The 27,572-nt window shown below is 44.3% G+C and overlaps 1 protein-coding gene and 1 long non-coding RNA gene across 4 annotated transcripts in view; both read left to right on the top strand.

The window, feature by feature from the left end:
* LOC147014897 (insulin-like growth factor-binding protein 2-A) overlaps positions 1-15,795 on the top strand; it is a 51,762-nt gene extending 35,967 nt beyond the window's left edge. For all 3 annotated transcript variants that reach the window (XM_085853323.1, XM_085853325.1, XM_085853324.1), the window contains 2 exons: positions 13,707-13,847; positions 14,278-15,795. In XM_085853323.1, coding sequence (XP_085709449.1) covers positions 13,707-13,847; positions 14,278-14,400 — 264 coding nt within the window. In that variant the 3' untranslated portion in view covers positions 14,401-15,795. The remainder of the gene's footprint in view (positions 1-13,706; positions 13,848-14,277) is intronic.
* Positions 15,796-23,975: 8,180 nt separating this feature from the next.
* LOC147014896 (uncharacterized) lies at positions 23,976-27,130 on the top strand. The gene is made up of 2 exons (XR_015050942.1): positions 23,976-25,145; positions 26,369-27,130. It is a non-coding gene; the product is annotated as an uncharacterized LOC147014896 (long non-coding RNA).
* Positions 27,131-27,572: the final 442 nt, after the last annotated feature.

The raw sequence follows: 27,572 nt of genomic DNA, 5'->3' as shown, positions 1-27,572 counted from the left end.
CAGTGAACCGCCCATCATCTAATGGAAACCCTTGCACTGACTGGAGCTACTGTGACACCTCCACCAGAGCACATCTGCCATCTGAAATGGTGGACCTTAAGAAGCTTGTCCTGAAGCCCCCCGCTGCGCAATACAGGTTGCAGCAATCTTCACGTACAGAAAGGCAGTCCTTTGTGCTACCGTTCAACTTCACCTTTCGTGAATACCCCAGATTGGTATTACTACCACGTGGCCTTCAGTGCTGATGCCCCTCAGTGCAGATCACCGTGCTTGTACCAGCCACAGGGGAAATGACGAGGCCCACATATAATGGCGATGAGTTAATCTGGGCCAAACTCGGTCTCCTTCTCTTCGTCGTGGATTTTACGAGCGGATTTCATTTTTTTTTTGTGGATACAGGGGCAGAGGTGGGCATTGTGCCACTGTTTGCCACTGAATGTTCATTATATGCTGCCAACAGTGCTTTTGCTACTTTTGGAGAAACGTCTCCTTCAGCTTGATTTGTGTTTACATCGCTCACTTCCATCGGTGTTTAGGCCTAAGTCACATTTGTTCTACGGCGAGGATACGGCGGCCGTACGCCCTCTGAATTTACAGAAACGTGTGGCGGCCGCAGAGTTTCTGCGGTGGCCTCAGGGTGGGCCTACGCCGTTTGGCTATATTTTACAGGCCGTAGGGGTTGCCGTGGAATTGTAACGCGGAGTTATAACTTTTTCATTTGTACGTTCGCCGTAGCAATTCGACAAGCCGAAGGAAAAAAAAAAAAAACTGGTAAAAAAAAAAAAAAATGAACCCACTCGTTACCATCCGTCTGGCCGCACATTCGCCTTGCGGGCACCTTGAGGCTACCTTGCGTCTTCCTTGAAAATTCTATGGCCGCCGCAGGGCCCCCTTAAGGTCACCATGCGACGTCAAATCAAAGACCGTACGGCAACTGCACGTTTTCGGTCTCCACAATTTATAAATACACCGTGCGGCTCCCCGAAAAATAAAAACATATGTGACTGCTACATTGTGTGACCGTGGAAATACTGCGGCCGCCGTATAATTGCTAGTGGCCGTAGATTTTGGAGACCCCACGGCCGCCGTGGCAAATGTGACCTTGGCCTTACTCTGCCAATACCAGGTACTCTATCATAGGTGCAGATTTTTAAAATATCATTTCAATCTCCTTGTCAACGTCAAACATCGCTGTCTGTGGGATGCCTCAACAGGCTTAGACTTTTCGGTAAAGCATCCACTGTTGTGCCGCTGAATATCTTTTTCACAAAGTGCTTTCTGACTTGCTATCCATAACATACCTATCGGTGACAATTTTAGCCATCAATAAACCAAACAGCAGATTACGCATCACATCGAGACGAAGGGACCCCTTGTTTTTGTGCGTGCTCGCCAACTCGCACCCGAGAAATTGTGTCGCCCACCAGGAGTTTGACTACATGTTGCAACATGAGATCATTGTCAATATGTTGCAACCTGAGATCATCAAATCATTGTCCAGTTGTGTTTAAAAGCTACACATGGTACCCAAAAAGACACCTGGGGACTTGCATCTTCACAGGGATTACTGCTCCTTAAACAATGCGATTGTTCCAGAGCGTTACCTCATTACACACACTCAGGATTTTCCCGCTACACTCCATGACACCGCAATCTTCTCCAAGGTCGACCTCATTCATGCATACCATCAGATTCCCACGGATCGAGATGACATCCCAAATACAGCAGTCACCATGCCTTTGTCCTGTTTGGAATTTTTCAGATGCCGTTCAGCCTACGCAATGTTGCACAAATCTTTAAATGGTTTATCGATCAAGTGCTCCACAGATTACACCTATGCCGCGTGTATTTTGATGATATTCCAATTACCAGCACACAGCAAAAATAAAAATAAAAAACCACCCCATCAGGAACACCTACATCTCCTCTTCACCCGTTTGCAGAACTGATGAAGTGCATCATTGATGTTCCAAAGTTGAATTTCCTTGGCCACTGTGTTAACGGCTCAGACATCCATCTGCTCAAGGAGAAGGTGCAGGTTTTTTTTTGTGATTTTCCCCTTGCGTGAATGCAAACTGCGAGAGTTTTTGGGCCTTGTCAACTTTTACCACCAATTTATTCCAAATGTCGCTCCAACACTGCAGCCGTTGAAATAGTTACTTGCAACTGGTAAGCGTCTTGAAGAGTTCAGATGGTGGGATCCAACCTTGTCAGCCTTCCACACCATCAAAGATGCACTGGCCAATGCCTCACTCTTCATTCATCCTAATCCAGAAGCACCAACAAGCCTGATTGCAGACACATCTGAGGTCATGCCGGGGTGTGGCTCTTCATCAGTTCATCGATGCCGACTGGCATCCACTGGCTTTCTTCACTAAAACGCTGAAACCAACAGAGAGCAAGTACAGCGCCTTCGGTCAGGAATTACTCGCCGTGTACCTCGCCATCGAGCACTTCTTCCACCTCCTGGAGGCCAGACAACTTTCTTTGTTTACTGATCACAAACCTTTAACTTTTGCTCTATCCATCCATTTGGACTCTCACAACTCGGTTATATCTCGCAATTCACCACCGACATCTGGCATATCAAAGGAATCGCAAACTTGGTGGTCGACGCTCTCTCACACATCGAGGTATTGGCGTTGTCTTCAACCAACACACTGGCAATTTCTTTTAATTCACTTGCAGCAGCACAATGGGAGCGGATGTATCTCCACCGTCTACAGCCTGCAGCTGGTTCACTTGCATTCTGTGAAGTACCGCTCCCAGGGACTCGCACTACCCTCGTATATGATGCATCGACGGGACAGTCACGCCATTTCTCTCCTGCTGCATTGCGCCGTGCATTCTTCGACACTTTTCACTCGCTCATGCACCCGGGTATTTGAGCAACCCAGCGACTCGTCACCATGCATCAACGCCGATGAGGGTCATTTGGTCAAGCAGTGTCGTGATACCTGATACAGCTTCCATAGATAGCTTGAAGCAACTGTTCTTGAGGCAGCACCAGAGCCGACCCTCCCACTGACCAATCAGTCGACACCTACTGCAACAATACCCTTACTGCCATATACGACTCTATCTCGGCATCATGCACATTTCCCAGCATGATATTTATGAGTAAATTTTGCTTGTTGACTATTTCTTTTTGCTGTGAGTTTTATTTTTTTACATCGACAGTCTACATCTCTTCTCCTACACCATATTTTATTTTGTTTGTACCTTCCGTTCAATTAATGCACAATGAGGGGGAGTCGTGCCGTGGTATCATTTTGCCTTTGGTTTCGTTCGATGTGAATTTGCCACCAAAGCATGGAAAGCAGCAGGAATTTATGGCATCCATCCTGAATTCTTGAAGAACTTGGGATCTCACGGACATGATTGGTTGGCTTCTCCTTTCACTAGCATCTATGCAACGGGAGTCGTACCATCAACCTGGAGCGAGGCTAAAGTCATTGCCATCCTTCGGCCATGGAAACCTACTTGCTGACCCATCGAGCTATCAGCCCACATATCTGCTATGTACGACATACAACTTGTATGAACATGTCCTTCTGTCCAGACTCTCTCCTCCTTTCCAGTGCCAAGCCACAATGCATCTCCTTTCTTCTATGCTTAGCAATCAAAGATATAGCGATTCACTCGGAGAGCAAGCAGTACCCTGTCCCAGGACTTAAAGGTAATGGACCAACACTTTCCTGTCAAAGAATGAAGAAATTGATTTAAAAAAAAGAAATTAATAAAAAAAAGGCAAAGAATGAATATCCCTGTCGATTTTTCCGTTCAGCGGCAGATGACGGCACAATGCTCATGTCTGAAAACAGAGTCCGCTAGTACGTTCCATGAGGAAGAGAAGGCGACTGACGTATGGCCCAGGTGAACTCGTTGCTATTAGTTGTGGGCTTTGTCGTTTCCCTGTGGCAGGTACGAACATTAGCACTGAAAGTCACATGGTACCAACACCAATCTGGAGTGTTCATGGACAGTCAAGGTCAATGGAAGTGTGAGGTACGGTGTTCCTCTCTGTTACGACAAGCGGTAGACAAAGATGGGCATGACGGGTGTTGCGCAGTGTGCAGCACCAGGACAAGCTTCGAAAGGTCTGCCATGTCAAATTGTCGCTGTGAGACGTACTGTGGTGGAGGTGCCACATTAGCCACGGTCAGCTTAACGGTGTCCATGAGATGATCACCCAGATCCGCAGCAGCAGGTAGTGCCAGCTCTGCATTAGCCGTATGTATCATGTGGAGGTATGGTGTTGAACGTTGCAAGAACAACTCGCGAAGGGGCAACCGGTTCAAGGTGGTATGGCGGTCATCGGGACGCTGCTGCGTACGATGCAGTAATTGTGTGGGTCTTCATCTACTAAATCCTCAGCTGTAAGAAGTTGCTGAAAGCGACGGGACTCAGAGGGAGACGTGTGTTCTATGAGTGCTGTTTTTCAGGCGTGTACTCGTTGGAGACTGCTTAGGCAGCACCAACGCTCTGCACAGAGTATGGTGCCAATGGATGGATGGACTCGTTGGAGCTTGCAGGAATATATCTTTCACCTCTATCACATACTCTGGTGACAAGGAGCCAACAATGTGTTTGAACTCCGTCAACTTGGTAGCAATGTTTTCTGGGCGTCTAATTGGGCTTCGACTTGCATAAACCACAGATACGGGCCAAGATGCCATAATGGCGACAGTTGAATCAGAACGACTTTCACCGATGAAGATGGTTGAGTGTCTGAGAAGGACATGACGGGCTGTTCGTTCCCAACGACCGGTGACGTGCTTGCAACTCCTTATCCGTCCGTTTGGATCACGTCGGGGTCACCAATTTAGCATGGCAGCAAAGACATCCGAGATGTTTGGGTTCGAATCCATTCTTTATTCCACTGCAACCGTAAAAACAATCAAAACCCCTTTCAGGAAACCCCGTACCGGAAAATCCCCCGATAAACCAAAGCTCGGGCGTATTCACATCGAGTATGACTCAACCAGAGGAAAAATGATGCTGCTAACATCATGCTCAGCTTTTTAATACGTTCGGCTTCACATTTTCAGAAATGCGTTGTATTTATGGCTGTCTGGTTACCTCTGCCACCGAAGGTGGACAGGCGATGTTTTAACCCCTGTTTGTCTGTCTCTGTTTTGCTTGTCTGTCTGTGAACATATCTCAAAAAGTTGGAGATGGATATGGACGAAATTTGGTGGGGAGGTTATGTGTGTGACAAGGACAAAATTTGGTGGGGAGGTTATGTGTGTGACAAGGACAAAATATGGTGGGGAGGTTACGTGTGTGACAGGGACGAAATTTGGTGGGGAGGTTACTTGTGTGACAAGGACAAAATTTGGTGGGGAGGTTACGTGTGTGACAAGGACAAAATTTGGTGGGGAGGTTACGTGTGTGACAAGGACAAAATTTGGTGGGGAGGTTATGTGTGTGATAAGGACGAAATTTGATGTGGAGGTTACGTGTGTGACAAGGACAAAATTTGGTGGGGAGGTTACGTGTGTGACAAGGACGAAATTTGGTGGGGAGGTTATGTGTGTGACAAGGACAAAATTTGGTGGGGAGGTTACGTGTGTGACAAGGACAAAATTTGGTGGGGAGGTTACGTGTGTGACAAGGACGAAATTTGTTGGGGAGGTTACGTGTGTGACAAGGACAAAATTTGGTGGGGAGGTTACGTATGTGACAAGGACAAAATTTGGTGGGGAGGTTATGTGAGTGACAAGGACGAAATTTGGTGGGGAGGTTATGTGAGTGACAAGGACAAAATTTGGTGGGGAGGTTATGTGTGTGATAAGGACGAAATTTGATGTGGAGGTTACTTGTGTGACAAGGACGAAATTTGGTGGGGAGGTTACTTGTGTGACAAGGATGAAATTTGGTGGGGAGGTTATTTGTGTGACAAGGACAAAATTTGGTGGGGAGGTTACGTGTGTGACAAGGACAAAATTTGGTGGGGAGGTTATGTGTGTGACAAGGACAAAATTTGGTGGGGAGGTTACTTGTGTGACAAGGACAAAATTTGGTGGGGAGGTTACTTGTGTGACAAGGACGAAATTTGGTGGGGAGGTTACGTGTGTGACAAGGACAAAATTTGGTGGGGAGGTTACGTGTGTGACAAGGACAAAATTTGGTGGGGAGGTTACGTGTGTGACAAGGACGAAATTTGGTGGGGAGGTTATGTGAGTGACAAGGACGAAATTTGGTGGGGAGGTTATGTGAGTGACAAGGACGAAATTTGGTGGGGAGGTTATGTGTGTGATAAGGACGAAATTTGATGTGGAGGTTACTTGTGTGACAAGGACGAAATTTGGTGGGGAGGTTACTTGTGTGACAAGGATGAAATTTGGTGGGGAGGTTATTTGTGTGACAAGGACAAAATTTGGTGGGGAGGTTACGTGTGTGACAAGGACAAAATTTGGTGGGGAGGTTATGTGTGTGACAAGGACAAAATTTGGTGGGGAGGTTACTTGTGTGACAAGGACAAAATTTGGTGGGGAGGTTACGTGTGTGACAAGGCCGAAATTTGGTGGGGAGGTTACGTGTGTGACAAGGACAAAATTTGGTGGGGAGGTTATGTGTGTGACAAGGACGAAATTTGATGTGGAGGTTACTTGTGTGACAAGGACGAAATTTGGTGGGGAGGTTACTTGTGTGACAAGGATGAAATTTGGTGGGGAGGTTATTTGTGTGACAAGGACAAAATTTGGTGGGGAGGTTACGTGTGTGACAAGGACAAAATTTGGTGGGGAGGTTATGTGTGTGATAAGGACGAAATTTGATGTGGAGGTTACTTGTGTGACAAGGACGAAATTTGGTGGGGAGGTTACTTGTGTGACAAGGATGAAATTTGGTGGGGAGGTTATTTGTGTGACAAGGACAAAATTTGGTGGGGAGGTTACGTGTGTGACAAGGACAAAATTTGGTGGGGAGGTTATGTGTGTGACAAGGACAAAATTTGGTGGGGAGGTTACTTGTGTGACAAGGACAAAATTTGGTGGGGAGGTTACTTGTGTGACAAGGACGAAATTTGGTGGGGAGGTTACGTGTGTGACAAGGACAAAATTTGGTGGGGAGGTTACGTGTGTGACGAGGACAAAATTTGGTGGGGAGGTTACGTGTGTGACAAGGACAAAATTTGGTGGGGAGGTTACGTGTGTGACAAGGACGAAATTTGTTGGGGAGGTTACGTGTGTGACAAGGACAAAATTTGGTGGGGAGGTTACGTATGTGACAAGGACAAAATTTGGTGTGGAGGTTATGTGAGTGACAAGGACGAAATTTGGTGGGGAGGTTATGTGAGTGACAAGGACGAAATTTGGTGGGGAGGTTATGTGTGTGATAAGGACGAAATTTGATGTGGAGGTTACTTGTGTGACAAGGACGAAATTTGGTGGGGAGGTTACTTGTGTGACAAGGATGAAATTTGGTGGGGAGGTTATTTGTGTGACAAGGACAAAATTTGGTGGGGAGGTTACGTGTGTGACAAGGACAAAATTTGGTGGGGAGGTTATGTGTGTGACAAGGACAAAATTTGGTGGGGAGGTTACTTGTGTGACAAGGACAAAATTTGGTGGGGAGGTTACGTGTGTGACAAGGACGAAATTTGGTGGGGAGGTTATGTGAGTGACAAGGACGAAATTTGGTGGGGAGGTTATGTGAGTGACAAGGACGAAATTTGGTGGGGAGGTTATGTGTGTGATAAGGACGAAATTTGATGTGGAGGTTACTTGTGTGATAAGGACGAAATTTGATGTGGAGGTTACTTGTGTGACAAGGACGAAATTTGGTGGGGAGGTTATTTGTGTGACAAGGACAAAATTTGGTGGGGAGGTTACGTGTGTGACAAGGACAAAATTTGGTGGGGAGGTTATGTGTGTGACAAGGACAAAATTTGGTGGGGAGGTTATGTGTGTGACAAGGACAAAATTTGGTGGGGAGGTTATTTGTGTGACAAGGACAAAATTTGGTGGGGAGGTTACGTGTGTGACAAGGACGAAATTTGGTGGGGAGGTTATGTGAGTGACAAGGACGAAATTTGGTGGGGAGGTTATGTGTGTGATAAGGACGAAATTTGATGTGGAGGTTACTTGTGTGACAAGGATGAAATTTGGTGGGGAGGTTATTTGTGTGACAAGGACAAAATTTGGTGGGGAGGTTACGTGTGTGACAAGGACAAAATTTGGTGGGGAGGTTATGTGTGTGACAAGGACAAAATTTGGTGGGGAGGTTACTTGTGTGACAAGGACAAAATTTGGTGGGGAGGTTACGTGTGTGACAAGGACGAAATTTGGTGGGGAGGTTACGTGTGTGACAAGGACAAAATTTGGTGGGGAGGTTATGTGTGTGACAAGGACGAAATTTGGTGGGGAGGTTACGTGTGTGACAAGGACAAAATTTGGTGGGGAGGTTACGTGTGTGACAAGGACGAAATTTGGTGGGGAGGTTACGTGTGTGACAAGGACGAAATTTGGTGGGGAGGTTACGTGTGTGACAAGGACAAAATTTGGTGGGGAGGTTACGTGTGTGACAAGGACAAAATTTGGTGGGGAGGTTACGTGTGTGACAAGGACAAAATTTGGTGGGGAGGTTACGTGTGTGACGAGGACGAAATTTGGTGGGGAGGTTACTTGTGTGATGAGGACGAAATTTGGTGGGGAGGTTACGTGTGTGACAAGGACGAAATTTGGTGGGGAGGTTACGTGTGTGACAAGGACGAAATTTGGTGGGGAGGTTACGTGTGTGACAAGGACAAAATTTGGTGGGGAGGTTACGTGTGTGATGAGGACGAAATTTGGTGGGGAGGTTACGTGTGTGACAAGGACGAAATTTGGTGGGGAGGTTACGTGTGTGACAAGGACGAAACTTGGTGGGGAGGTTACGTGTGTGACAAGGACGAAATTTGGTGGGGAGGTTACGTGTGTGACAAGGACGAAATTTGGTGGGGAGGTTACGTGTGTGATGAGGACGAAATTTGGTGGGGAGGTTACGTGTGTGACAAGGACGAAATTTGGTGGGGAGGTTACGTGTGTGACAAGGACGAAACTTGGTGGGGAGGTTACGTGTGTGACAAGGACGAAATTTGGTGGGGAGGTTACGTGTGTGACAAGGACGAAATTTGGTGGGTAGGTTACGTGTGTGACAAGGACGAAATTTGGTGGGTAGGTTACGTGTGTGACAAGGACGAAATTTGGTGGGGAAGTTACGTGTGTGACAAGGACGAAATTTGGTGGGTAGGTTACGTGTGTGACAAGGACAAAATTTGGTGGGGAGGTTACGTGTGTGACAAGGACAAAATTTGGTGGGGAGGTTACGTGTGTGACAAGGACGAAATTTGGTGGGGAGGTTACGTGTGTGACAAGGACAAAATTTGGTGGGGAGGTTACGTGTGTGACAAGGACCAAATTTGGTGGGGAAGTTACGTGTGTGACAAGGACAAAATTTGGTGGGGAGGTTACGTGTGTGACAAGGACGAAATGACTAGATTTTGGTGAAGTTCTGGATACGGATCCGGATCAGATAATTTTTTTTTTAATCGATTTTTCCCCGTTGAGAGATAGGACCAAAAACAATATCTTGTGTGATATTTCAAAAACTTTGTGGATGAGTTGAGTCGGTGAGGAGAACAAGGCGATTAGATTTTGGTTCAGGTCTGGATCCAGATCCAGCCTTTCGGTGAGATACAAAACGTTAACTGTTCATCCCGGCTGTTCAGTACATCGATGCCAAGTGACCATCATTTCACAGGTTTGACCCGTTTTGTTTCTAAAAACCCGCAGACTCATTCATAGTATGGACAAAACCCCCCATTGGATGAAAAGTACGATCGATTTAAAAACGTAATGTTTCCATTCGCAAGGAATCACACACACACTGGTACACCTGGAGCTGAAGGTGTGTGTTTGGTTACCAAGCAGCGACCTAGCGCTTGCCAAGCCCACTGTTCCTTAACGGGTTTGAATGGGGGTGCTTGCTTCAGTGCTTAAGGTGTCGGCGATTAACTTTTCACCTCTACCCCCATTAATGAGAACAACCCCGCCATGCGAAGGTCAGTGCAAACTAGTCAGACGTTTACGAACACAGCACTGAACTTATGGATTAAAACAATCAATCAGATATTTACTAACACAGCACTGAACTTGTCAACAGATTAAAACAATTAGTCAGACGTTTACGAACACAGCATTGAACTTATCAATAGATTAAAACAATCAATCAGACATTTGCTAACACAGCACTGAACTTATCGATGGATTAAAACAACCAGTCAGACGTTTATTAACACAGCACTGAACTTATCAATGGATTAAAACGATTAGTCAGACGTTTACAACACAGCACTAAACTTATCAACAGATTAAAACAATCAATCAGACATTTACTAACACAGTACTTAACTTATCAATAGATTAAAACAACCAGTCAGACGTTTACTAACACAACACTGAACTTATTAATCGATTAAAACAACCAGTCAGACGTTTAATAACACAGCACTGAACTTATCAATCAATTAAAATAACCAGTCAGACGTTTACTAACACAGCACTGAACTTATCAATAGATTAAAATAACCAGTCAGACGTTTACTAACACAACACTGAACTTATCAATAGATTAAAACGATTAGTCAGATGTATGTTAACACAGAGAGCTGCAGTTAGCAGATGAAAACAATTTTTTTCAAGATCAAAAAATTGACACCAAATAGAATTAGTGAAACACAACACGAATAGTAAAAATATTATTAACGAGATATTTATTGTACTCTGCCCCTTCCCAATGCCATATCCAGGTGTTGCGTGACGTCATCGCCAGGTACCGAAGGAAGGGAGGACTCGGTTTTTACTCCGTTCCGTTTGTTTGTTTTCTTTCTTCTTGTACACCGCTCCAGGGGTGGATCCAGAAATTTTTTATGGGGGGTTCACTTAGGGTTAAGATGTTCTCATATTGTGAAATACACCACCAAGCCTTATTCAAATCAATGTAATCGTCGAGGAAAAACTGGTTTATCAATCTAGAGCTAGTCCATAAATTTATCCAGAGCTAGTCCAGAGCTCGCAGTGTCCGACCATAAATTTACATTCCCCACAGTAAAATTTGGGAATATCGAGCGGCTTGACGAAAAGACCTCAGGCCTGACACTAATTGTTTCTCAGGAAAAGCTGAAGATTTTGGAATCTTTGCGATGGATCTTTACAACAACAACAAGGTAAATACACAAAATGTTTCCAAAACAAGTCAAAGAAAATATCGAACAGACAAGCACAGAATGCGGTGAAATGACCCCGAGCACGAAACCTAAACTCACCATTGCGTATTATCAAATAATTAATCATAATAATGGACAATGTAGCCACTGAAACGTTGAATCATCTGGTGAAATAGTTCAGGATTGTACGGCGCTTTGCTGCAGGACACTATTCCGAAGCGTCGGTGCGCCAATGGGCATGCTGGGAAACACCGACCGATTTGTCTTGATCGGACTTTGGGCTCCCCTCTCACCAGGCATCTAAAAAACACCCTGCAAAGTCGCTGAGAAAAGGAGCTGAGAGTCGAGGTCGTTTTTGAGTAGTCACTGAGGGCTGAGATCTGAGTGCTGGGTGCTGGGCAAGGAGAAGAGAGCTTTGGCTTGATCAGATGCACAAGAAGGAAGGTGAAACGGAGTAGGAGCAGCGGAGCGCTGGGTGGACAAGTGGGCTGAATGTCAGACCAATCATGGACTGTTAGCATTTACATTTACAGACCTTCTCACACACCATTAAGCTTTCCTCTTACACGTTCTGTCTCTTATCTTATGTCTCGTCTTCTGTGGACGCACAAGAGCTTAAAGAGCAACCCTACAGACATGCCCCTCTTCTCATTTTTCCCTTCTCTGCACCCCACTTGCACCTCATTTGCACCTCAGACACCTCCAGTTTTCTTCCATCCTCCCCCTCCTAAGTGACTGGAAAGCATGGGCCCGTCGGCCGCGCCAGGTATCATGGAGGTCGCAATCACCTCAAACTGTCTCTTTATTTCTTGTTACTATAATTTCCTCGGGAATTAATCTGATGGTACCTGTCATGTTTGTATAAGATAAGATTGTAGAAGTATTAGATCGGGTTAGCGCTGCACTGTGTCCTCTTTTGTACGTAACTGTTTTTCTTTTGCCACACATCACAAGTCCTTGCTTTCCCCTGCTGCACATATTGCTTGTATTAAATCTTTTATTGTGCCACTTGCCCTTTCCTTACCTTAATTAATAATAAATTGCTTGTATTAAAATGTATCCAGCTTGTTCTGTCTTTTCCTCCATTGGTCCAGTGTAGTCCATGTACACAGGTTAGCTGGGAAGTTCTGCCCCACTAATTTGCTCTTATTATCCGGTGCGTACTTGGCAGCTCTGCTCGATTGCACCTGATACGGTAAGTTTATACAAGTATGCATCGAAGACATGAAACTCACTTGGTACAGTAAATCCATCGGAAACAGTAACACGCGAAGTAGTGTAACCGTGCCAGAATTGGCAGTACCAATCAGCATTCGTAGTTGCTTAGCAACCTGCCGGCGGGCAGAGTTATCTGCGCCCGGTGACCGCAGGACCAGGAGTTCGGGAGGGACCCGAGTGCTTCCCTACGTGGCGAGCCTCGAACCTCAGATCCACAACAGTATTAACACGAAATGATCCAAACCCGACACCTCTCATCCACAGATATTTCTCGTATTTCCTATATTTCAGTGAGTCCGATTTGCATTCAGCAACAGAACTATTATGGTTAATGGAAATTCCTTGTCATGTAAAATGTGACATCAAGTCCCCCCCCTTCTTCTACAATCACCAAGTTAGAAGTTGTCTTACTTGGAACCTCCTTATCATTTCTCGTCAATAAATGGTTATTTCAGTATTCTGGTATATTTTGTGTGACCAGCAATCTCTCAAATAGCATATTTACTAGATTTGGTAAATATAAAATAAACTATAATAGCACTTGTAGAGCCCATCGTCGAGCCTTACGTGTTCATTCTGAACAAGAAACCCATCATTAATACTGACAACGCTACTATTATGGCCCATATAATCGTATCATCCATGCACCAAATGATGTCGCATCGTTTTCTTGGCGTGGGTTATGAATGTCATAAATTTAATTCTTCACTCACATTGTGAAATAGATCAGATAAATGAACTTTCATATTTTTTGAATAAGAATTTCAATTCAACCAATGATGGCTGGATTACCACTTCACTGACGTTGACCATCATTATCACTCTATGTACCCCATGAGGAGTTGACAACATATGCCAGGTTTCAATTTTTTTCGTTGAGCAGTTTTGGAGAAAATTATGTCCAAATTTTTTTCCTTTAATCCAATATGGCTGCCATACCATGTGATGTATGACTCGGTATGAGCAGTAAAATATTCTCCATTGGCAGTCGCTCCTCTGTTTAAAGTTTTGTATCGATCGGACAGACAGACAGACATACAGGGGTGATGCAATGGTGTCGCGTCTCCTTTGGGGGAGACGAATAAAACCCGCTTTTCGTCACCTCCAATTTGCCACGTATGTCAGTAAGTGCTCCACCGAGTGCTGCACCCTTCTCCTATTCGTTTTATCATCGTTTTTTTGAAACCACAAAAGATGTTAAGCTTGGTTTTGGCTGCTTTCACTTCTCTTTTCAAACGATTCATTTTGCGTTTGGTGAACCCAAACTCGCCCACAGTGTTTTCAGAAGCTGGAGGAGGTTGTTGACAAAATGGAGAAACTGCAGCTGCGTTCCACGGAAGACCGGGTACCCTTGGAGGAGCTTTATCAGCTGAACATTCCAAACTGCAACAGAAACGGACAGTTCAACCCCAAACAGGTGAACTCGTGAAATTACCTCGGGCCTCGTATCAAATGGCGCCATTGACGGAAAGTCCTCGAGTCTCGAGCAGACCATACTCCTCATCATTCCTTCAATTTAATCATTCGTTCATTTAATTTATTCGCTATTTATTCTTTTAGTCACTCATTAGTTTACTCATTCATCCAATCATTTATAAATTCCTCCAGAAGTCGAGGCTCGTGGAAGAATGACGCTCATGGTTAATATTTTAGTAATACTTATTCTTGATGTAAAGTAATACATTTGGCAATTCCTATTGGTACAGTAACCAACCGTGCTTGCTCCCCCATGACTGTTAGTGGTACGTTTTATGTGTACACGGATATTGAGTACATCCTATTTTAGTGCAGGTAAGGTGTGAATATGCCAGGTGAATACATGTTCCTTTGTGTGCATTTTCATGCAGTGTCGGACATCTCTTCACGGACAGCGTGGAGAGTGCTGGTGTGTTCATCCCGAAAGTGGTTCTCACATTGCTGCCTCCCCAATCGTCCGTGGGCACTTGGACTGCCAACAATACTTGGCCTAATGAAAGCCTGTCGTCGTGGTAACATTGCACATGCTACACTTGCCAAACGTGGCTTTGCATCCTAGAAGAATGGCTAATGAGTAATAGGATAAGTCAAAGGGATGTTAGGGGGTGGGGAGTGGTAGTTGTGGTGAGGGTAATTGCGGAGAGGGTTGGGGCATGTGGGGGAGAGAGAGAATGTGTTCACAAAAAAAAAAAATCAAGAGGTCTGAGGTTTGGCAAGGGCTGTTCATTAAGGCAGTTAATCTTTTAAATTCTAACCTCATACGTTCGGAGATGCTGAATGCTGACGCGTGCCGCCTGTAGATCTTCCGAGAGCTTCACTCCCGTATGTTTGTCTTTCACCATGAAGCTGATTTACTGGGAGATGGTGGGGGTGGGCAGGTTGTATTGAATAGGGTAAGTAAGTCTCTGTTGGCATTCCCCAAAAAAACTGACTTGGTAATGGAAGGTCATCCGGCTTTCTTACGTGGAGAGAGATTCCTCATTTGATGACTGGCTGTCGGGTGAGAAGGGATACCCTTTGCTGCCCTTTACGGGACAACACACAGCATGAAAAATAGCAGGCCCCAGGTACTTTATTAAAATGTGGGCTTGAGCCAGATTAAAATTATCTGAACCCAATCTTGCAATTCGAATAGCTGTTTGAGGCCCCTTATTGTGCCGCTGGAGATAAAAAAAAATGTTCATGGCCAAAAAATGAACGACCTTCAATTAGGCAAAGAAAACACACAGTGTTTCTTCTAAACCTGTGTAAACACCATTTCCAGCATGGGAACAGGGCGAAGCTTAGAAATGGGTCCGAGGCCTCGAGCTCCATGAATGGGGGCTTTGCTGACCACGTGAGCGCGGAATTGCTGCGAAACTTTCTCCAATTTCAGGCCGCACGCTGCACTGATCTTAACTTAAACATGTCGCCCCACTCTGCAAACTGCACATTAGACTTTGTGTGTCGAGACGGACTGTTTGAGTGTTTTCACCTGAAGTACCGACCGGGGGAGTTACACCTGCTTCGCTGTTTCTTTTGGACCCTGTGGCGGTTAAAGTGACCTGTAGGTGGAATGGATGTGTACAGATGTGGTGGAAAAAAATTCTCTTTTAATGTACTCGATGTCTGACCTCACCCGGTGTCATTGCAAATATGATAAACAGAAATGAAAGATGAAATAAGGACCAAATCTGTGCCTTTCCTTTAGTTCGATTTTTCGATCATTGTATCATTGAACTTTGCTGTGTTGTTGTTGTTGTTGTTTAAAATAATTTGGTGAAAAATACACACATGTGATGTATTAAACGGTAATAATGTTAAATGTAAAATATGTTCTCTTATTTTTTTAATGTCATGTTTAAAATATATAAAAACGCATTCTAATAAAAATGGTCTTGTAAATCTGACTTCTCATGTTTGGACCAAATCTTTCCTCCTCAATAGCCTGTTGTGACATAATTGCCTGTTCAAATTGTGACATCACTGTGCACTGTATGGTGTATGTATGTATGTATGTATATATATATATATATATATATATATATATATATATATATATATATATATATATATATATATATATATATATATATATTGTTGCGAATTCGCGCCCACCGGCGTGCGATCGGCCGCTCCACTCGAATGGCGGCCGCCTCGCCCACCGGAACGGACAATTCTGTCGTGACCCTCTCGGAACAACGCCGGGAGCTAGTCATGGGTGGAGGTTTAACCCCACCACGACCGTGCCAATTGCCCACCCGTGCAGGATAGGGTTGCTAGCCAAATTCAATCTACCTAAGGACCTGCGCGGATGGTCGACCGGGCGATCGTACCTCGCCGCAGGCCGACTCCGGACATGAACCGCATAAGCGGTCCATTCCGTGCTATCGGGATAACCGAGCAGTGTTATCGTCGGCCTCGACGGTTCCGATTAATTATCAGGCGTTTTAAGCCCACTATGAACCCTTTTACGTGAAGCAGGATGGAGGGTCAATAAAGAAAAGACGAAGCGAAACGGGAAAACAGTTCACACAATGCACATTTATTACGCGACACATGGAGAGCACACATATACAGCCAAACAGTCAAAATGCACCTATCACAGTAAAACAAAAGAAACAATGACGCAGAGTTACTACCGACTACGCGCACACAGCAGTGGTAGCAGTCAGGTTAAAAAAAGTGACGCTGGTTGCTGAACAAAACAAGCAACAACGATAAAACAATATTAAAATAGTGAAATGAAAGAAAACAGGCTTACCTTTGCCCTCACGATAATACAGTTCTTGTCAGCTTTCGTCGAGATTATGTCACTAACAAACCCGGCGACATAATACGAGTAAGCGTCCATACTCTTGAAGGCTTTCAGGCTGGCTTGAGTGAAAGGACTCGGCGTTACAACAAGGTGAACATAGATGTCAGGGAAAACGATTTGAGGCCAAAATTTACTTTCTGTTGTCCATTTATCCTTTGAAATAATATAAAGATCTTCACTAAGACCACACGGCTTCAGTTTTTCACAGTACCTCTTCTTATAAAGATCATCTAATCCATGGAAATAGCCCAGAAGTTCCAGTGACACGTGCGTGGTAGCCATGATTTTTTGCCACTCAATATGGCGGAGCCTTACCTTCCGCTGTGACGTCACTCGCTTCGTGCATAGGGTCAATTGAATACCACGTAGTTTTGACATCATACACTACGGTACTCAACATTCAGCTGCCATCATACGTGCAGTGCTATTACCTTTTTGCTCACCTGGAACATAGTTCCGGGGAGCTTATGGGATGGTACATCGTCAGTCTGTCCGTCCGTCCTTCCGTCCACAAACACTCGCAACTTTTTCTCTGAAACTACACACATGATTTCAATGAAACCTGATCAAAACCTTCATCACATGTGATGTACTAAAGTTTGTTCACAGCATCAAAAACAAGCTCAAATGAGCTAAGATCCTCGTCCTCTTAATGATGACGTCATAAAAACGACAATGACGTCATTGTGATGTATTATGTTTGCGATAAATTATCTGTGCTAATACCCGGCTTGATTCCCGCAAACAAAGTTCAAACAGCTTGCCTAGTTTCGAAGATAATGGTATAGGCGATATCCATTAGTGGCGATATTATGACGTCAACTTTTTTTCTCGGAAGAATTTCCAAAATCGGAGTTGGTTACTGCCTGCGCGTGGGCTTTCTGCATATACATGGCAAGTTTCACGAAGATCCGATGAAAACTCTGGGTTGTGAAACAAAAAATAGGAATGACGTCATAAAAATTAATATGACGTCATAGTGATTATCATATGCCCTTTTCGATTCCCACAAACAGAATTCGGAAAGCTTGCCTAGTTTCGGAGATAATGTTTTAGGTGATTTCCATTATCGGAGATATTTTGACGTCATAACTTTCTTTTCTAGTAGGAATTTTCAAAATTGGAGATGGTTACTGTCTGCTCAGGGTATTTTTACATATATATGCCAAGTTTCAGGAAGTTTCGATGAAAACTGTAGACTGTGAAACAAAAAAGTCCACAAGAAGAAGCAGAAGAACAACAACGTGCGTAAGACTTAGAGATCCTCCAAGAGGATCTAAAAAAAAGGGTCTAAAGGGGTTTACAGAGGTGTTTCACCCCCAAAATAAGTACGTATTTGGGTAATTCCATGGGAAAAGTTACTTCATAGCTATTTTTTGAAAGTACATTTTTCATTAAACCTTATATACCATATGACAGATAATAAATTGAAATAATTGAATTTTTGCAATATTAGCTTCATCAAGCAGTGTCTGCACACATTGTGGTGGCATCTCCGGATGGTTATTAATAAACGTCTGGAGATGTTACGTCCGTTACGCTCAGTTGTTACGTCTGTTACATTATATTTGCCATCGTACTGCCTACTCAGTATCATCAATTCCTCAAATACATACTGGGAATACAATGACGTACCTATACCAAGCTGCTATACCAGATTTAGTCTTCTGTCGTAGAACACTTCACAGAAATTTGTGAGCAAAACGATCATCATGCTAAAGCGGGTATTTTGACGGTTACGTCCGTTACAAAGATTCATCATACAGTAGCACTCAGACAAAAATTCTTAATCTCATATAATTACCATTTCCTGGCACCTTTGTGTTCACTGCACAAAATAAACTAATACATTTGGTACGATAACCTTGTTCTTCATGAAATATTTTTGAGAACTGCCAATGAGTTTTGTCTGAATGTTACGTCCGTTACGGTGGAATTACCCATTTGCTTTTTTCTGAGAAACTACACACAATTCTAATGAAACTTCACCACAACCTTCATTACCAGTGATGTACCAAAGTTTGGTCACACCATGAAAAAATCGGACCTTAAGGGGGGTCTAGCAGGGGTTACTCCCCCAAAATAGGTATTTGTTTTCTTCTCAGAAACTACACACACAATTCTAATGAAACTTGAGTACAACCTTCATCACCCATAATGAACCTAAGTTTGTTCATGCGATTTAAAAAAAATTGGGGTCTAAGGGAGTTTTGGAGGGGGGGTTACCCCCCAAAATAGGCATTTCCTATATCATTGGTTCATTAGTACATTTTTTGCTGATTCCATCCAACGTTGACTTCCTCCTCAGTATCATTATTCTACCAGGTGAGTGCCCAGGGGTTTTGGCCCTATTTTTATTCCTATATTGTGCTACAACATTTTGTTTGCAACCTGTGGCTGCTGGGGGTGTGGCCGTGCCGCTGATGCAGTGCCCTGTGTTCACAGTATGCTAGTACTCATTTTGCCAACCTCGGAAGGATGACAGGCTGAGTCAAACCCACCTGGTGTTATTTAATGGTTGATGATAGGGGCTCAAACTCAAGACCCTGAAACCTTAACCGTCAAGTGAAAAACAGTCTTTATATTGTGTTTTATTTTTCATTACCATTTCTTGACTTTGTAAATGTTTCTGACCACCACCACCCAGTGTCCCAGCCATCTTCTTGATGAAAGTAAATGGTACCACAGAATAACTGAAATTGCTCAATCTGAAGTGCACTCAGGGATGACCCAGATAATTTGTGGACTGGGTGAATCGTTAGATGGAGGAATGGAAAAATAGAGGGGGAAGTGGGTAAAAAGGCACGGGGCAGTAAATGAATGGGTAAAGGGGGAAGTGTCGAGGAGGAGCATAGACCTACATCCACCAACTAGACTGCGTGATCCCCGTTCAGCGTGTCCAGATCAGATGGCCACATCTCCGCCATCACCATTCCGGGCAACCGAGGTCGGAGGACGCGGATGCGCCTTTCGCATTTTTTTTTCTGTTTTCACGGCTTTGCTCTAATCCACTAGTTCTACATCATTAACTCGGTATTAGGCAGGGACTAGTGTTTCTAACACTAGTGTTAGAACTAACAGGGACTAGTGTTAGAAACACTAGTCCCTGCCTTTTTCAGTATTACAGGCAGTTACATTCTCTGTTAAAGGTCAGGTATGGTACACAACAGCAGGAATGAAGGAAAATTCTGAAAGACATTTTGTAAATTATTAATTAAATGATGGGTTCTATCGAATCCAATAACTCTGTGACTCCCTGTGACACAGTCAATGTAAAATCATATCCAGCATTACTTGATGTAGCATTCGATTTGAGGTAGCAATTATGAAATAATTAATTCATATCTCCCCCTTAATTGAAGTCAGATTATGTAGTTGGTTGAACAGTGTTTCGATACCACTTTCCTATGGGCCCAGATTTATTGTATTTATTGTACGTTGTTGTGGGCTCGTTGGTACGTTGGACCAAAGTTTCATTTGTCTTCACGCCCTTGCAGCACACCTGCTTGCCGTACTGCTCGAGCCTTAGTTTGCCTTTCACCAAGCCCTGATGTGTTTTGGCCAGGGCAGGAGGCATTCATTATATGTTCGTTGTTATTATTATTGCCAAATTATACTACTGGACTGTTATTATTGTTGTTAATATTATTAGAGAAGTAATGTATGCTTTGTTCCAATGTTATCATTGTTTTTGTTATTACTTTGTAATTCGAATGCCATGCCATGGAAGGACCGATTAAGCTGTTCTATACACCTTAACATGGCATGCGTTCAAAACATGGGAATTTTTCTGCGTTCCTTGTAGTTAATTAGCCTAATCAACACAGGAGAGCATGGCAATCATTTTGGTGTATAACATTCCACATCAGAACGCTCCAGTAGAACTCCACAAAAAACATGCCTCACACACACACACACACACACACACACACACACACACACACACACACACACACAATTTAACATGGTCATGGTCGAGAAGTAAAGTATGACTCACTCGTTATCGTTTGATTATGTTGTCCTTATGTACTCTACTATACCTACTACTCACTTATGAAAGGAAATTATACTTTCGCCTTTGGTTGGTACAACCATAGCAAGCACAGCTTTCCGCCATCTATCAAGGACTTCAGCTGCAATTTTGCCTGGAACAATGATGGCGGACAAGCTTTCTAATGTGGCCCTGTAGCGGTTGAAATGTGACTCTATGGAGAGGGGAGGGGGAGTCACCGAAGGGATGGAAGAGTTCGTTTGCAGGTGTTGGCTGTATAATGTATGAAGGCAAAAGTACCATAACCAATTATTAGTTCATTTTCGGCAAGCTCCGTGAAATGGCGTCGTCGTCGTCGTCGTCGTCGTCATCGTCGTCGTCGTTTCGTATGCAGCCTGTGGCTGCTGTTTGCATCATTTCTGGAAGCGTGGCTGTGTCACTGATGCAGTGCCCCTGTTACCAGTGAGCTGGTACTCTTTTTGCTGACCCTGGGAAAGAGGACAGGCCAAGTTGAAGTGACAATGGACAAGGATGACAAAGGTATCTTGCTCCATATCGTGTGTGTGTGTGTGTGTGTGTGTGTGTGTGTGTGTGTGTGTAAGTAAAAGACCACAGAATGTGTTGCCGAGAATACACAGGATCCCATCAAAAAGAAAATAAAGGTAAGTTCATGATCCGTGTAAGTGTGGCCGCACTCGCACAAGATGGCGCCCTTCTTCTCCAAAACCGGAAACCGGAAGTACAGACATATGCTCAACCACGTCCCCTGTGCCATAAACAATGACGACATCCAGCACAAGGGGAAAACAACCCCTCCACAGACCAACGACAACAATATGAGTCGGTGCCCCCCCCCCCCAGATAACCAGCACGATTCCTCACCCGGCCACATAAGTCAGGTTTAAATCCAAGCGAACTGATCCTGTTGGAACGATCAGGGTGGAAAACTTCAATCAATTGGAACTCTCCTTTTCTCTTGCAATGGGGACTGATGTGGATAAGACATTCCACATATTTTGTAAGAGTGTAATTGATGAAAAGATCATTGAACGACAAATAGTCTACAGTTGAACAAACTACGTGACAACTAGCCATCAGGTCTGTGACATGGAATTCCATAAATTTTTGAAACTTTCTCACGTGTTCTATGCTGTTGATGGTGAATAAAATCATAATTTTAATAATTGAACAGTTTAGTTGGAGTTGTAGTTTGTTGTGCCATTTCATGCGGTAATCACTCATTTGCTTGAACTCGGGGAATATTTTTATTGAGTATAAATCATTAATATCCGTTGATTGAAGATTTAACTTTTTCAGGACTTCATGGTTGAAGGTACGTCTTCAATGTAAATATTCCCAACTGCATTTTCACCGATCATCAAAAGCAGTTAAAGCATGGAAAGGTCTACCTGGGAAGGTTTTGGCAGCAGAAACAGCAGGTAGGTTTAAACTGTAATTAGATAGGGGCTTATGAATGTACAGGGTGTTTCAAAAAGAGTGATGCGACTTTAAATGTTTATTTACAAAGAAACAGAAACCTCAGGAACGTGAACCAAACATTTATTGAAAGCTTATGACATGGTATTTTCTATCACTGATTGCTATTGTAGTTCGTCACTGCTTGAGTTAGTGAGAGCCCAAGGTCTGAAATTGGCATTTACGTGAAATCTTTGGAATTGACGATCTCGATGTATGCCCCTCGGTTCAGACCCTGTGTTGCCCCTGTGTGTCCCCCTGCTACGCGGTTCAGACAGGCATTGATCCTGACTCCAGAAGTTCTGTCCAACTTTCCTGTCGGTCTCATGTGGCACTGCCTGGAAGTAGTCTGACAACTCCTGCTTCAGATCATCCAGTGTGGCAGGGTGGTTGGCATCCATCCTGTCACTGAGCCAATTGCACATATCAAGTCTCCTTCTCATGTAAGCTTGACTCAGTTTATGCCTCATAGAGATTATGTCTGGGAAAAGCTACAGTTCCTTAGTGAGGATACGCCAGACTGATGTTGGTTTGATGCCGAGCTCCCGAGAGCTCCGGTGGTGGGACTTCTTGGGACCGTCCACTGCAGAATCCCGCACGGCGTCGATGTTGGCTTGGCTCTAGGTTACTGATGCTGGCCTGCCACTGTTGCACTTGCTTAGGTTGTGCACTATCCCATTGTGCTCAAAATGCTTCACAACACATTGAATGGCACAATTTGTGGGCCCATCACGTGTTCTGAGGTCATATTCCTGGCAGAACCTTTGGCGGGTGTCTACATATGATTTAGTCTCATACCAAAGAGTCACCACTTTTGTCTTCAGCTTCACTGTCAATGGCATAGTTCAGCTATGGAACTAGAAATCCCAGGGAACAAATACCATGATAACACCACCAAACCCTGAAAAGAAAAATGGTATAGGTAAAAAAACAAAGAAATGGCAGGAAGTCAAAGTTTTATCAATATTTTTGAAACATCATGAACATGGAGTGGCGTGGTGTATATCGTGACTTTTGACATTGGTGATGTGCTAGAGAAGTTGTCATTCTGAAACGGAGACAAAGTGAGATGACCACTGCGAGTGAAGCCGAGAAGTCTCCGTTGTGTTTGGAATTCACATGTTTGCAAAACGGCAGTGACGTCATCAGGAACGGAAATGACAGTTGATTTTGTTGGTGTGGGGGTGCTCAGAAAGACATGGAGTTTAAGGCGAAAAGGCCATGCTGTGATGACTTGTGAAAGCTGTGATTAAGCCATTGGGATTCACAAGCAGTCGGTCTTGTGTCATCACTGTGGGTAACAGTCTCCAGTCAAGCGAAGGCCGGTGGTATCTCTGTACAATCTGTCCTCAACAGCTATGGTCCTCCATCAGGAAATGTCCCTGATCAACCCACTTGAGGGAACATGACCTCCAAGATCTATTGAACTAAATTTAAATGCCGCTGAGTATTTGATGCCCCATTTCACCGTACAATTTACTTGCTTGGACGATCGGTGTATCAGATGAGCCTTCGATAGATCACTGTTCAGGTCCCCGTGAAGGTTAATTTGAAATTATTGTCCTTGCTTCAAGATATTGTTTATCTTTAATCCAAAGGAACTGAAGTGACACCCAAAGCCTTGTGTCTTGGGTCAACCATTCATCACGGTCCACACATCTCCTTGGATTGGTGAACCATCTCAGTCATTGTGCATCACATTCGACCATTTTGTCTTTCAAAACAACTTTGGTTCAACTTCAGTTGGATCAAGGTCTGGTTATTTGGAGTTTGGAGTCATCATCCAACAAGCAACTAACTATCTTGGTCTTGCTCTCGGATAATATAGATTTTACTGAGGAAACGGTCACAGGTTCTGGCACCACGCATCATACAAACAGGATTATTATTCAACAGAGCGCAATGGCCAGAGTACAGTCAGCTGAGTGTCCTTCTCTACCGAGAATACAGTGAAGCTTGAAGACCACCCCTTCTCTGATGATGATGTATCAAAATCAGGAGATACAAGCAACGCAGCTCCCCATCACCGACATTGATATTGGCCCCACATCCACCTGTGTGGAGCAGCCTTGATATGCCTGCCCCCATAAGCTTAAAAGTGGCGGCGAAATGGATGATGAATTTTCCATTTATCTTAATTCACTGCAGAGGACGTCAGCCACCTGATCTAGTCATTCAAGATGGTAGAGTATGAAAATTAAAGGCACAATGCACCTTTAATACAATGCGCCAATGTAAATGTGCCACAATATGCATGCTACTCATTCATATAACCCTACTTTGGGAGTCTATAACTTCGTAGCACGTGGTCGTAGGTACATGAAATCCCATATACATGAACTAGATGTTGATGTCACCATGATGCTGAAGTTTCATATCCGGAGGAACTACATTCGTGAGCAGGGCCTTGCTGCTCCTATGGTTGGCAGTCAGTGCCCTTGAAGCAGCGGCGAAAGAGAGTGCCATCTTTGTGTGGGAGAATTGTGTGTCCAGCCAGTGGCTCATCCAGATAGGTCAGGTGGCAGAGCACTGGTATGGTTGCCCAGAGAACCTGGATTCAATTCCTGGTCTGGGCATGTAACATTCCCACATATACATATAATCTTTATTATTATTGATACATTATTGGGGTTCCAAGGCTGGGAAACCTATTGTTTTTGTTCAGACTCGCACAAACGGCCAAGGCCGTGAAGACCAATGAAAATTTGGTCCAATGGACCAACTGACCCCCTAATTACTTGAAAGAAGCACAAACTCCTCTGGCCAATACAAACCGACCGTGAACCTCGTGTCTCGTGAGAGCTGCTGTGAGATTTGACTCCACTCCAAGTTTTCACAAGACTGAACATGGAGAGAGCAACAGCGCTCTCTTATGGTTATAACAGCGTTTGCATAAGAAGCCATTGACAAGAAGATCTGATTCTGCTGTGCCATACTCTGTCGCTGAGTGTCTGTGCTACTGAAGCAGTTTCTTGGTAAGTGTTATACTGGCTGGTTTGCCATTGCCTTCCCAGCAGTATAGTTAGGGCAGGAATTTGGAATTTGTTCAGGGTGCATGCCTCCCAGCGATAGCTCACCTACTCTTCACAAAGGACACCGTGGGATGTTTAACGTCGACCGACTCATGCCGGAAGACAGGAAACCCACTTTAACGTCCATTAGAGGACGACTCACACATTGATGAATCACCCTGCCTGTGAAACACCACCATGACAGTTGATTTGCCAACCTATGGTTGTTTGTCCGCGTTCTATCCTTTTGTGAAGTTGAGCATCGAGCAAGGAAGCAGCATGTACCTTTTTTAAAGTCTTCGGTACAAAGTTGCGTTGAGATTCAAAGCCAGGCTCGATGGCTGGGAGGCGCATGTGCATGCACGTACCTCTAGTCTGAGCCATCTTGCCAGCCTCCATTGACAGGACAGTAATTACACCCATTATCTCTCATTTTACCAAAGTACAAAAACCCACTCCCTCCCCGAACAGCCAGGGGGTTGGTGTTACATTCGGCAAATATATATATATATATATATATATATATATATATATATATATATATATATATATATATATATATACAATATTTATAATATACATATACCTTGCTGTGCAGATACTGTCATTGCTGGTAACCCCCCTGTCTCCAGCAGGGGTCAGTAAACTACTGGCACTGTGGCACATGTACAGGCAAAAATCGTAATGTGGTGTTGTCCTCATGACCTGACCCTGAGTACTCCCAGCATGTATGCAAAGTTGGTGTTGATTGGCCCAGCCGTGTTTTTACCTCCACCACTGAAGGTGGGCAGAGGTTATGTTTTCACCTCTGTTTGTCTGTGAGCAGGATATCTCAAAAGGTTGTGGACAGATTCGGCCGAAACTTGGTGGTCAGGTTGGGTGTGTAAGTGACATGGAAGAATTGATTAAATTGAGGTGAAGATCCAAATCCCGATCCGGATCAGAGAATTTTTTTATGTGATTCTTCACTATTGAGTGTTTGTGAAGTTGTGGGAATGCACCCTGGGGGAGAACATCCATGAACATGTTGGAATTCCCCAGACAGTTTTTTCATTAGTATGCATGTCGATAGCCCCTTGCCCTTTGTCCAGGGGATTGTGGGGAAATGTGTTCTGAGCTAGTCTGTTTCATCCATGGTGTAATGTTCCCCATAAATGCAAACACGACATGAACATTTTTTTTTCCAGTGGAAAGGGATCTCAGCACTAAAATGGCGATAACCATGACAGAAGAATCTTCTGGAAGGGGAGTTGCCAGTCAGTCACCAGAGACCTTTTTGGAATAGAATGGAAGATTCAGCAGGTGGAGAACCAATCAGAAGCCACCACCAGCAGGTGGGAAGAGCTTCTCAGCATTCTTTACCACGCCCCGAGCCAGTCTCAATATAAGCCAGAATCGCGAGAGGAATGAACTGAATCACTGGGGGGAAACCATCTCATCACTGAGGGAGACCTGATGGAGTTACATCTGTGCTGAGTCCATGAACGAGTTTCCATCTGCCGGTGCTGTGCCTCTGCATGAGAGCCACTAGCATGAGAATCGGAGGGCAGACGGCAGCATGAGAACTATTAACCTGATGGTTCAAACCACCTCACACCACATCTCGACACTGAAACAACATTCCCCATACCCTTCGTCACCCCCACGCCTCGCCTTCCTCCACGTTATGATCAACATAGGCCTGCATTGTCTGTGTCTGGTAAGACAGGAGTCTACCCAATAGTCTGCCCTGCTTCTATCTTCTCATACTCTTGTCTACTTTCCCAGTTTGAGTGATGGTGTCATGTCTTGTACGAATAATTCTGCATGAGGGGAAAATACGTGCTTGAGGTTAAGATTCTGCTCTTCTGCATCTTTACTGTAAATTGCCTTTTGATGGCTTTGTAAATACTTGCCCGATGGTAATTGCTTGTGTGGTAAATAAATGCTGTTTGTTTTGAACTGTTAAACATTTCAGACCTGCTCGTTTGTGTGCTTTCCTTCATTGGTTTGACATAGTGTGTACAAATAGATGGACAGGAAGTTTTTGTCCTCATAATTGGCTCTGCTGGATAGCGTGTCAGATCGGGTCAGATTAGATTAGATCTGTGACTTGCTACAGGTACCATGTAAACCTGAACTATCTGTTCCATGGTCGAGTTGTCGGTGACGAAACCGTTCCCCCCCACCATGTTTCCTGGTGAGGAAGGTGAATAATATGGACACCCAGCAGGATGAAGAACAAAACCTGTCAAAGGGCGGATGAGCTCGTTGTGAGCCAACGGTCATCCTAATGCTGATGCTGCTCACCAGATTCTCTCAGCGAGGGAGTCGCGTGAGTGGAGGAGGCCAATGGGCCGACCATGTGCCTCGTGGTTGCAGAAGGTTGACCAGCATCTCAATGAGACGGGG

This window comes from Eptatretus burgeri, chromosome 13 (assembly GCF_056783735.1).
Source record: "Eptatretus burgeri isolate ZD-2024b chromosome 13, Ebu_testis_v1, whole genome shotgun sequence".
NCBI lineage: Eukaryota > Metazoa > Chordata > Myxini > Myxiniformes > Myxinidae > Eptatretus > Eptatretus burgeri.
This window is presented reverse-complemented; position numbering and strand designations above follow the sequence as displayed.